The sequence below is a fragment of the Penicillium antarcticum genome, assembly GCF_028974205.1.
Source record: "Penicillium antarcticum strain IBT 31339 chromosome Unknown utg000005l_segment0_segment0, whole genome shotgun sequence".
Taxonomy (NCBI): domain Eukaryota; kingdom Fungi; phylum Ascomycota; class Eurotiomycetes; order Eurotiales; family Aspergillaceae; genus Penicillium; species Penicillium antarcticum.
In genome coordinates this window covers 1,703,730-1,715,728 of record NW_026695303.1, presented here as the reverse complement: position 1 = coordinate 1,715,728, position 11,999 = coordinate 1,703,730, and the positions used below count along the sequence as shown (strand labels likewise).

General features: G+C 51.5%; 6 protein-coding genes across 6 annotated transcripts; 4 read left to right on the top strand and 2 right to left on the bottom strand.

Moving 5' to 3' along the window:
* Positions 1-293: 293 nt before the first annotated feature.
* On the top strand, positions 294-590 carry N7508_005287 (uncharacterized protein; the record flags this gene model as incomplete). The annotated part of the gene is made up of 1 exon (XM_058463353.1): positions 294-590. One exon carries the CDS (start codon positions 294-296, stop codon positions 588-590), a length of 297 nt encoding a protein of 98 aa, XP_058319831.1.
* Positions 591-1,101: 511 nt separating this feature from the next.
* On the top strand, positions 1,102-1,899 carry N7508_005286 (2-deoxyribose-5-phosphate aldolase; the record flags this gene model as incomplete). The annotated part of the gene is made up of 1 exon (XM_058463352.1): positions 1,102-1,899. One exon carries the CDS (start codon positions 1,102-1,104, stop codon positions 1,897-1,899), a length of 798 nt encoding a protein of 265 aa, XP_058319830.1.
* Positions 1,900-2,250: 351 nt separating this feature from the next.
* Positions 2,251-4,023, bottom strand: N7508_005285 (putative ribosomal assembly complex component Ipi3; the record flags this gene model as incomplete). Its single annotated transcript, XM_058463351.1, has 2 exons — positions 2,251-3,618; positions 3,679-4,023. The coding sequence occupies 2 exons, from the start codon at positions 4,021-4,023 to the stop codon at positions 2,251-2,253; spliced, it is 1,713 nt and encodes a 570-aa protein (XP_058319829.1).
* A 1,656-nt stretch (positions 4,024-5,679) lies between these two features.
* On the top strand, positions 5,680-7,368 carry N7508_005284 (uncharacterized protein; the record flags this gene model as incomplete). Its single annotated transcript, XM_058463350.1, has 2 exons — positions 5,680-6,336; positions 6,391-7,368. The coding sequence occupies 2 exons, from the start codon at positions 5,680-5,682 to the stop codon at positions 7,366-7,368; spliced, it is 1,635 nt and encodes a 544-aa protein (XP_058319828.1).
* Positions 7,369-7,980: 612 nt separating this feature from the next.
* N7508_005283 (lipoate synthase) lies at positions 7,981-9,231 on the top strand (the record flags this gene model as incomplete). Its single annotated transcript, XM_058463349.1, has 1 exon — positions 7,981-9,231. The coding sequence occupies one exon, from the start codon at positions 7,981-7,983 to the stop codon at positions 9,229-9,231; it is 1,251 nt and encodes a 416-aa protein (XP_058319827.1).
* An 866-nt stretch (positions 9,232-10,097) lies between these two features.
* N7508_005282 (phosphoserine phosphatase SerB) lies at positions 10,098-11,597 on the bottom strand (the record flags this gene model as incomplete). The annotated part of the gene is made up of 3 exons (XM_058463348.1): positions 10,098-10,421; positions 10,476-10,733; positions 10,785-11,597. The coding sequence occupies 3 exons, from the start codon at positions 11,595-11,597 to the stop codon at positions 10,098-10,100; spliced, it is 1,395 nt and encodes a 464-aa protein (XP_058319826.1).
* Positions 11,598-11,999: the final 402 nt, after the last annotated feature.

Below are 11,999 nucleotides of genomic sequence, written 5' to 3'. Positions count from 1 at the left end.
AGTGGAACCCGGTCCGGCCTTGCTGATCACTCCACCTCACTCGTATCTTCGATTCTGACAACTACCTTCCACCCGTCAACAATGTCGAACAGACCCGCGAAGCCAGTTTATTTTTCAAACGGGGAAGTCCTTGAGACGTAATTATTTCCCTTATTCTACAAATCCAGACCAGAACCCGCTGACTGGTGCGCAACAGCCCCCCGATCTCAGTGCGGATCAGCCGCTTCGCGGAGAGCATCTACTTCTTCTTCGGCCTGTACTTCGTTAGTCTGCTTTCAGTATGTGTCTCTACCATGCGAAGCTTCATCTTCAGCTTAGTCTCGCATCTTTCCTCCTCTCTACGTTCCTCGCGCACCCAGATTAGGCTAACACGAACCCCACCCCTTCAGCTCGACTCCTACAAAGCCGCCGAGGAATCTTCATTCAATATCAACCGCTCAAGCAACAGCTACACCACACGTCCTCGCTGGGGAGGTAGCTCCTCATATGGAGGTGGAGGTGGTGGTGGCGGCGGTGGTCCGGGATCAGGTCCGAGGCGCGTGGGGCGTGTGGACGATGTTCGCGCACCGGAGTGTGGAAGCTGTCGATAAATATTGATCGATGGGCTTGCGAAAACTCTGCTGCATAATATCAATGCCAGGGAGGGTGCATGCTTGAGAAGGGGTGGTCCATTCGTGCAAGGAAACTGTTTCCCTATGTCGCATGGGCTCTGGATAACTGTTTTTTCTTGGTGGAGATTTGTTCATCATATGCAATGCTGCAATGCTGCTGCAATGCATTGGAGATTAAAAGGGGTCTTGACCTTGCCTCGGATATTCCATAGATGTACAGTTATGGGAAGTTATGTCTACTACATACCTAGTATAGCCCAGTATAAACACAGCCAACCGCCACACCGCCTCTCATTATCTTGAATCACGGGCCGTCAATATGAGAAGCATGCTATACACGTGACATCCCCTCATCTAGAAGAGGGGAAATAGCGAGCTAACAGGGCACTAAATCCCTAATCTCTGGCGTGGTTACTTCAATATACCCAAGGACCCATTCAACACCCATTGAAACCGACATTGCCACTCCATTGACATTGAAACCACCAAAATGAGCGCCATACCAACAACAGACGCCGAATGGGCGCAAAAGATATCAAACATGAAACAGCAGCTCCCAGCACGAAGCCTCAGCCAACCAGCAATACCCCTCCGAATCAACCGAACCATAGACCACACCCTCCTGAAAACACCAATCGACGCCTCCCAAATCGACACCCTCTGCCAAGAAGCCCTAGAACAAGACTTTGCAGCCGTCTGCGTCCGACTCGAGCACGTCTCCCGGGCCGCAGCACTGGTCAAAGACTCCAACACACTAGTAGCATGCGTAATCGCCTTCCCAGAGGGGACGCACGAAACAGTCGAGAAAGTGCGCGAAGCAAAAGAAGCCGTAGCGCAAGGCGCGCGCGAGCTGGACATGGTCATTCGGTATGAACTGCTCAAGGAGGGCCGGTATACGGAAGTCTATGATGATATCCTGGCTGTGCGGAAGGCGGCCCCGTCGCCGATTGTACTGAAGGCAATTCTTGAGGCGTCTGTGCTTGACAAGGAGCAGTTAATTGATGCTACGATCGTGGCTTGTATGGCTGGAGTGGATTTCATTAAGACTAGTACTGGGTGGAATGGGGGTGCTACTATTCAGCATGTTACGCTTATGAGGACTGCGGCTGATATGTGTGACCGGTCTTGTATGATCAAGGCTAGTGGGGGGATTAGGAGTGCTGGTGATGTTGGTAGGATGTTGGAGGCTGGGGCGCATCGGATTGGGACGAGTGCTGGCGTTAAAATTATGCATGAGGTCAATGACGAGGAGGTTTTGGAGCAGGGGACTAGTCATGCTACTTATTGATCTTGGGTTGATTTACCCCGGATTGGGTTGTGGGGCGTGGTGTGGGGTGTGGTTTATAGTTGAGGCATAATGGCATTGATCTTTTCTATACTTTGACTGTAGTGTTGAGATATGATGGGCACGAAGTATGTGTAGATGTCGATATAGTGATCTATACATCAATGACTCTTCGTCGAGGTATTTTATTAGCCAAAGAACTAAGTGTTACTGCCAAAGGTAAGGAGATGTGTAATTGAATTGCTTATTCATGGAATGAACGTAGCATCTTATTACTTGCCTGAAGCCAAGATGATATATGTACGAAAACAGCGCCGATCCTGCAAATCATGCCCAAAAACCAAAGCCGAACTTTTATTCATCACTCTGATCATCCGAGTCACTGGTCAAAGCGCCATCATCGATCTCCATCTTCTTGATAGCCGCATCACCATTGCAACCCTTCTTCTCTGCAGCGAGCCATGCTTCCCGTCTCTTGGTCGCGTGCTCCTGCTTCTTTGCTTGACGCACGACCTTGTCTTGCTGGGCAGCTTCCTGCTTCTCATGGAGCTCGTTGATGTAATCCTGTAGATTGGCAAGGTCTGAGCGCAGCTTGACGACCTCATCATCTGCACTATGGCGAGCTGTCTCATTCACTACAACCTTTTTCTTGAGCACGGACAACTCGCTTTCCAGCTCGGTGACTTGCGACTCGCGAGCAGCTGAAACCTCGGCGCTTTCTCTGGCGACTGGAGCGCTTGAGGAGACGCGAACGTCTGCGCCGGGCTGGCGGAATGCTGCCAGTTCGGCGAGACCGTCTTCGATCATGGAGTCGGGGAAGAAGGCGTGGGTGAGCGCCTGGGAGAATTGAGTTGGGTTGCGAAATTTGGTTTCAGTGGGTGCGATGATGTGAGTATGGAACATGTACTCTGCTGGCACGGCGCCAGGGGCATGCGTCGGAGCCGAAAGGCCATTGTCATGGCGGGGTTTGACAATGTTGTGTGCAGTTCGCTTCAAGTCTGAGGAAGGGTGGGGAATGCCACCTGGGGGAAGCATAACAAGGTTTGTGATCGGGTGGGTGTAGTCGGCAACCGATGAAGTATACTTGTGTCGCGCAATATTCCATGATAACACCTTGCCACTCTCGTGGCCGGAGAGTAGTGTGGTGCCGTCATATGTAAGGGAGAGAGTCTTAACCGAGCCAGACTCGGCTGAAGGAGGAAGCCATCTGTCTTCGGTGGATATCTGCGCAGGCGTAGATTGTACTGAGGGATCGTGAAGAGGATGCTGAACTGACTGGCCACGGTAGAAGTCTACTGATTGCACGCTGCCGTCTTCATATCCAACGTAGAATGCGCGGTCAACGGGGTCCAGAGCCACAGATGTTGCGGAGAAAGGCAGGAGGAAGGTTCTCATCGCACGGCCAGTCTGATAGTCCCACGCAAATGCGGTATTATCCTTTGCGGTTGAAACCACAATGTTGTGTCGGCCATTGCTATGTCCTACAGCAAGGGAGGTAATAGCTGCGCGGTGGTTTGAGAAGGTTCGGATAGGCGAATTCGTGGGTTGACGAGTGGCGCTAAGAGCGGGCTTTGAGAATGACAAAATACTAGGCAAGGACCAGACATGTATACTAGCATCAGCCGAGCCGGAAAGAATAAAGTTGGACGTAGGGTCGACAACGAGTGAAGTCACTGGTTGTAGATGGGAAGCTGTCGAGGCGACTTGACGACCTGTACACGTCTAGAAAAGTTGTCAGACGCATGATGACATGGTGGAACGAATAAATCGGATCAAGCATACCTCCCATAGGATCAATCGGCCACCCTCAGTGCCCAAAACCAAGACATCACCATACTTGCCCCCCGCGACAGCAATGCTGCGGATACGCTCCGGAAATGGAACGATGGCCTCTTGGTTTCCCTTTTCGCGGCTGTACACGTGCACCACCGCTTTGTCGGCTTGGGCCGTGAAAATATGCGAGGGGCTGACAGCGAGACAGTTGGGCGAGGTCGAGCTCTTCTTGAAAGTCGATCGCAGTATGGACGTAGGCTGCAATTCGTGGACGCATATCCCTACATCTCTGAGCGAGGCTGTCGGAGATTTGGCAGATGACAGCACCGACGCCACAAATGATTCGGAAAGCATGAGGAATTCTAAATTGGAGAATGAGGCTGTAGAGGAGTTTCAAGTTTCATTCCTGCCGAGCTTTTTTTTTCTAATCGATAACGGGATGTTTGCACTGTTTGACCACGATCTATACCGAGTTTGGAGTGCAGTATGTGATATATCGACTGTGGGCATTGGATTCTGCTAACGCAACCTTTTAAGATTTCTCCGATATCTAATTCAGAGCCCACAACGCTAATGTAGCTAATGTTTCACCTGCTAATGGGCGGTCCTTACAAGAGCTGAAAGCTGGACCTATCCTCCTTAGTCAGCGATAAAGCCCTAGAACCCTCTCAGGTATGAGGTATCAACTTGCTTTTGCTACATATCAATCAAACGGATTCGGTCTGTCATCTTATTCTTGCCACCCAGAATGAAGTCTGACGAATGTGAGCCTGGTTCAAGCATTTATATCCAAGCTCTAGATGAACAATAACATCGGTATGAACCAGGTGACTGCAAGGGATAGACCCCAACGAGAAGAAGGGATGGATTGCCGTTGCAACGAGACACAACATCCAATGAAGACCCACTTCAGTACACCCTCTGGCCGATCCTGTTCCCCTTGTCCAGGGACTTGATTCGCTCCGGCTTCCTTTTGCCCCCTCCCGCATCCCATTTGTCTCATTCCTAGTGCCCACCCGACACCTAGCGATGACGATATTAGGGGACGGATGAGGGTCTCTCCACGTTGACGGGCTCCTGCAGGACAAAGATCGAACTCTGTATCCAATGGTTGTCCGTTCCTCGCTGGTTCATCATCTTTCTTTGGAATGCAAGGACGACGCGACATTCTCACTATTATTACCCTGGCCCGTGCCTAGTACAACTGAAGTTCGGGTTGTGCTTGACGACGGACCCTCTTTACAGCCTGAAGGGGGAATGGTGCTGAACATTTTCGGGGTTCTTAATGGCAGGGTTTGGTCCTGTCAAGGGATGTCCACTTGGGCCTGACCCTACCCACCTTGAGCTACCTGACTAGCGCCACAGTCTCTGTATAAGGACATATCCAGCCCCTGCATGTGTCGGAGATTCTGTTTGTTTTGGCTGATATTAGACTCTTTCTGGATCTCATTCTCATCTGGGTAACTCTTGTGCAACCTATTTTGCTTTTTGCATTTCCAACACGACTGCCTCTTCCAACCGCGTGCACCTTTGTCCACTATGGACTATGGTGTTAGAAATATGCCTAACAATGCATGCTTTCTACCGCCCATTCAAACTCATATAAAGAATCAGAATTCGAACTCGTCTTGTATGAGCCACGATGCAATGTCAACATTTGCGGAGCCTATCCCATCACCACGCCGATGGTCGCCAACCTATCAGCCCCGGAGGCGCAGCAGACAAATACCTTCTTTATCATTTGTCCCGTCGCCAGTCATGCCTCGTATAGAATCGCATGACTACTCAAGCTCGTTACAACGACGCCCGTTAGAACGAGGCCCAGCTTACATGTCGCCATTCCGATCGGTTCGAAGAATGAAAGAACCATTTCAGTTAATGTTACCGACATCTCCAGCGTCGGTTGATAGTGCACCCTGTTTTCCTGAAAAGCCAACCAAGACATCAAAGCCGCCGGCCGGCCACAGTCTGCGAACATGGCGTTCAGATCAAAACTTGACCTGCGCAAGTATGGAAGCATTTGGTCTTCTCCCAAGTCCACCGATATCAGAGTCAAGACCCGCCAGCGCGGGGCCCGAGTCTTCATACTTTGACTCCAGGTCATCCTCCGAATCAGACGACTCCAAGGATGAGGTCGAGACAGAAACTGAGCCTAAAAATGTGACTGAGACCAAGGCCAAGACCTCGCGAGATGAGGAAACAGCCCCGGCTGCCTTATCTGACGAGAAAAAGACTAGCTACCAAGCCTATCGACCTCATGACTGGAAGGAACAGCCGCGAACAGACGTGATGAATGTTCACGAAGCACATTCGGAGTTTGTCCGACAGTGTGAGTCCAACGAGGAAGTGGAATTGAAAGGACCGGATAATTCATCGATTCCGATCACGTCTCCGAAATCAGTCTACAGTGAGAAGAACTTCCCGCCAGGGAGCTCACCGCGACCTCAACGTCCCAGAACTGCAACAGTTTCAAGTGAAGCCAGCTGGGTGCCGAGTAACTTCTCTTACTGTGAGCGCTGGTTACAAAACGTGCCCGTTGATAGGGTAGATGACAAGGATACACCTCCACGCGTTGTCAACCGGCGAAAGGTCCAAATTGTTGAAAATGATCCACCGATGCCAAAGCTGGATATCATCCCAGGTGCTAAAGCTCTAGAAGAGCCTGTGGTAGGTTACTGTAATCCTCCGCTCCTGCCTGAATCATAGCTAACCTTATTATAGCGCTTCGTTGTTGCTAGCAAAACGAAACCAAAACTTGTTGACATCGCTCGACAATCTTCACCATCAATACCGTTACCTCCACCTCCATCTCTGCTGCCACAGCCTGTACCCACAACACCAGATCAACGCCAAGAGGAAGTGTCTGCCTTTAGCCCAGACACTCCACTCGACATGTCTGACAGTGGATATGGTACCCGTGATTCTGGTTATTCAATAGAGAGTTACGATGACAACAAAGATTATGACGACGCCTATACAGATCCAGGGTCACTGACCTCGGACAGCGTTACGTCTACCGTCGTCTGCGAAAGACCCGAATCTTCGCACGAAGAACGAGAAGCATTCCCACATCCCGAAATTAGGTCGGGCAGTGTAAGCCCCAAAGCGTCATCCCAACGGTCACTCCATTCACCGGTGGGATCATCCAACATGTCTGACAAAGAGGACGAGAAGCAACGATTATGGCACCACGAGTGGACCTTGGACGATCACGAATGGACTCTTGATGAGCTGGATCATTCCGTGAAAGACTTCCCTCGACACATGCTTCGCCTCACCTCGCCTGTCATTGTATTCCTTCGCAAAAACGACGAGAAGGCTCTACTAAGACCGTTCCGCACTATTTTCCCCGATGTCACCGAAAATCTCCTCGACTGTCTCTGCGCTGCTCTCCTAGCACGCAACTATCTTCTTTCTCTATCATCTATCCACCGCCGCAAACCCTCCGTTTCGAACAGGAACGAGTCCTACGCTGTCGATGCCGTACCAACAAAAGCCTACAGCACATTAGGGATTCAGATTCCCTCTGGGTCTCCTGCCAAAATGAATAACCGTGTCCTTGGATCTCGCAGTACTGCCCTCCGCCGTGAGCTGGAGCGAATCATTGACAACCTTCTCTTCGCCATATGTGGACGGTCCGACCCTACCCTCAAATCGGCCGTCGAAGTTCTTGTACAGGTTCTTGAAACCAATGCATAGAATTGATAGCTCCTTGCATCTACCTTTCCTTGCCTCTATCAGTCCTTCTCTCGAGACTTTCCTACATTATCTCCTTTCGTCTTCTTCCAATCTCCTTCCACTCTCCTTTCATCTCCTTCCTTGATAATCATCTCCTTTTACTATCCTTAACCGCATCTCTACTATGCTTGATCTTATCTCCTTTTCTCATCCTGGATCCTAACATCCTTGTCCCATCGGTACTATACCGAAACCCTCGCTCATGATAACCTTCTCCTTTCTCTATCTTGTTCGTCTCTTTTCCTCTACTTCATACCCTTGCATTGCGATTCGCTCTTTGGAACTGGTCCTGGTAATTTCGCGTTGTGGAAACAGATTTGTATAATTACTCAAGTAGCATAGAAACAATAATCATAATGGCGTTCTCAACCAGCAGATTCATATCACACCTGTAGTCCCCTATCTGTACCCACGGAAGCTCCATAGTTGCCCGCGTCACTCGGAACCGGGAGGCAAAAATGCTTTGTCATTCCGCGGGAAACACTCACCGCCGGGCAGAATTGCATGAATTGAATTGCGTGCCTCAACTTTCCACCTGCGATCTTCGATAGCAGAGACTCACACCTACACACCATGGCAGCCCCTACAAGAAGCCTACGACACCTGTCATACCTGCGAACCACTGTATCCCCCGCCTCAACCTCAATTGCCCCCTTCGCCCGCCGCACCTATGCCACAACGGATTCCCCATCCGCCACATCCAGCACACCGGGAACCACGCGGCGGCGAGCAACAAAGTTCCAAGATAAGCTGAACGCCGGACCCTCCTTCGCAGACTTTGTATCCGGAGGCCAAGATGAGATCCTCGACCCAGCCGAAGCCTACGCTCTCAAGACCGCAATGGTCGGCCCAGCCGGCCGCAAGAAGGAAATGACCCGGCTGCCGGAGTGGCTCAAAACCCCCATCCCAGACTCAAAGAACTACCAGCGCCTAAAGAAGGATCTGCGTGGATTGAACCTACACACAGTTTGTGAGGAAGCGCGTTGCCCCAACATCTCCGACTGCTGGGGCGGCAGCGACAAATCCTCCGCCACAGCAACAATCATGCTTATGGGCGACACCTGCACGCGCGGATGCCGCTTCTGCAGCGTCAAGACCTCCCGCGCCCCTCCCCCGCTCGACCCACACGAACCCGAGAACACAGCTGAAGCTATCTCCCGCTGGAGTCTCGGCTACGTGGTCCTGACCAGCGTCGACAGAGACGACTTAGTCGACGGTGGTGCGCGCCACTTCGCCGAGACAGTCATCAAGATCAAGCAGAAGAAGCCTTCCATGCTGGTCGAGTGTCTGACTGGTGATTACCGCGGAGACCTGGAGATGGCGGCATTGGTCGCGCGCTCTGGGTTGGATGTGTATGCGCACAATGTCGAGACGGTCGAGGAACTGACGCCTTTCGTGCGAGATCGCCGTGCTACCTTCCAACAGTCGATTCGCGTGCTCGACGCTGCTAAGAAGGCTAGTCCTGATCTTATCACTAAGACTTCGCTCATGCTTGGTCTTGGTGAGACGGACGAGCAGCTCTGGGATGCTCTCCGCCAGCTCCGTGCTGTGAATGTTGATGTCGTGACTTTCGGTCAGTACATGCGTCCTACTAAGCGTCACATGGCCGTTCACGAGTATGTAACTCCGGACCGCTTTGAGATGTGGCGCCAGCGCGCTCTCGACATGGGATTCTTGTACTGTGCTTCTGGTCCTCTGGTGCGCAGCAGTTACAAGGCTGGTGAGTCGTTCATTGAGAATGTTCTCAAGAAGCGTCGTTCTGGTTCCGGTGCTGCTGAGGGTACTGTCAGCGAGAGCACTGCTACTGCCGATGCTACCCGCTAAGTGCTTTTCTTTCCCATTCACTCTGAACAAACTTCCGTCTTTGGTATCCAAACTACCTATACACTTCCACCTGGCCTATCCTATCCTGTCCCATCCTGTTTTGTTTCGACTTCGTGCTCATATCATCTTACCTGCTGGCGCTAGCAATCTTGCATCTTTTGGGTTGTAGGTTTGGGGTTTTCATATAGGGGACTTTTTCTGTTCTTCTTTGCTGGCTCTGTCATTTCAACTTTTCAACACTTCACAGGAAACTACTGTATCATTGCAGTCATTTGTGGGTTGTTCCTGTCTTGTTATCTAATTTCAATATCATGCTGCACTAGAAATCAACTTGGTGCCGTGTTTTACTTTCACTTCACTTATTTTACCTTCACTTCACTTATCATTGTCATAAAACAGGGAGACGCGAAAGGACTTACAGTCCGTGGGTGTATCAATATCATAGAATCATTATTCCAGTCCTGCTCCAAACCTTCAATTCTCAAGTCAACTCTATCAACGGGACCCGCCAGTGGATGTACTAGCCACCAAGGTAGCCTACATCCTTGGCATAGACACAGACGCTCTATAAGGGACAGATGTCACGCACTACCCTTCTTTGCTCCAGACTCTTCTCTCTGCTCCGCTCACGGTGGAATATAAAGGTAAAGGACAGACAAAATCTCGAATAACACTATATGAGAAGAAGTTCAGGTCCAGCCTTGACTACAGCTCTGTGGGGTGCTGCATTGGGCTCAACCGGATCATGGTGGGGGTGGGGGTATAATTTGTCCATGGGAATTGCATGAACGAAAGGGCACAGTTTCTCGCATATGGTATACTGATGGTCTACTGGAATGAGTTTCATCCGTGCCCATTTATAAGCTTCATTGGCTTTCGGAGGTCAGCTCTGCGATGTCCTCGTTGTCCAAGCCGAGGAGGTAGAGGATGTCTACGAGGCTCTCGCCGTTGATGCGGGTTGGGGCTTCGAGCTGCACCTTGGACTTGGCGCGCCAGGCGACGCCGAGGCCTGCGGCGTGAAGCATGAGGAGGTCGTTTGCGCCATCGCCGACGGCCATGGTTTGTGAGAGCGGGATGTTGTGTTCAGCGGCGATGGACTTGAGGAGGGTGCGCTTGTGTGCGGCGTCGACGATGGGGTACGAGGGCACGAGCTTGCCGGTGAGGGTCTGGGTGGCCTCATCGATTTCAAGCTGTGACAGGTCAGATCAAGGCCGAAGTTGAAAAAAAAAAGGAGTTTTACTTACGTGGTTGGCCACGGCAATGTCGATGCCGAGCTGTTCAGCAAGCCACTCTGCCAAGGGTTGGAAACCACCGCTCAGCACAGCAATCTTGTAACCTAGAGCCTTCAATGCGCGGCAGAGCTCACGGGCACCCTTGGCAATCTTCAGAACGGACTTGAGCTTCTCGAAGACATCAGCGGGGACCCCGTTGAGAAGACCAACGCGCTCCTTGAGCGAGGCGGAGAAGTCCAATTCGCCGTTCATGGCGCGTTCGGTGATCTCCTATGTCTATGTTAGTCACTGATACAAGCACACAAGCTCAAGAGAACGTACAGAAACCTGCTTCTCGACACCAATGAACTTGGCGATTTCATCGATGCACTCATTGTCAATTAAAGTGCTATCCATATCAAACACAGCCAGACGCTTATGGCGGCGGAACACGCTCTCCTTCTGCAGGACAACCTCAACATTCCACTCGCGCTCGAAGCGCCAGATGCTCTCGTGCTTGCGCAGATCGGGGAACGAAAGATAGTCCGGGTTTGGCGGGGGAGAGAAAGTAACCTCCACGACGCGCGGGTGCTCGTCGCGGTCCAGACAGCGGTGCGAGGTGTTCATACGCTGATAGGGAGTGGGCAGGCTTTCCAGAACCTGAAGGAAGTTGGTCAAGCACAGCTGCGACACGTAAGGCCCGTATAGGTGATCCAGAGGTTCCGGCTCCGGGACGGGAGGTTCACGGGGCATCTTGTCCATATCTTCTGTTGGAGCCGAGCCCTCAGGGATGATGGGCGGTGGGAGCGGGTTGGAAGTAGACGGCACATCGGGATGAATGTTGGGGTGGACGGGGTGAGAGGACTTATAGTAGATAGTCGCGACGATTTGCGATGTACCGCTAGGGAGCGGGTTTGATTGATGGTTGAAGATGCTGTGAATGACGCCGCTGTCGGTGACACGTTCGGGGTCTGGCTTGATTGGGTTCGAGTTGATTGTCAGGTTCTCGTCCACCTGGCCTGCCAAAACCTCACCAATGTTTTGGTTGATTGGGTTGATTGGGGCCATGGGCTTATACTGCTGATGGTCCTGTAGGAAGGAGCTGCTGCGCATCTGGCCGAGGGATGGCCGCGTGGGACGGTTGGATTCTGCCATGATGGCCTACAAGGAGCGAGGTCTGGAAAGTAGGTAAATATCGCAAGTTACAGTGAACCGTGATCCCGCACTTTGGAAGATCAAAAACGTCCTTTGTCGATCGGGCACGTGGATTCGGTCCCACTAAGCCCACCGCCTGGCAGAACGAGGACCGGTGAGTATACACGTGATCCAGACAAACGTGATGCTATTGCACGTGATGTCCTCCGATCCACCGCCGGGCAGAATTATGAGGTGATGAGGAACCAAACTCCAGCGATGGAGAGAGCTCGTCCAGGTCCACCATGACATATCGAATAATGTATGAACAGGCTTTGCCTCATATTACAGCATGGGCCATCATAAGTCCGGGTATGTTTTGCTCCGAGCTTCTAGAAACCGGCTAACACATCATAGACTAGG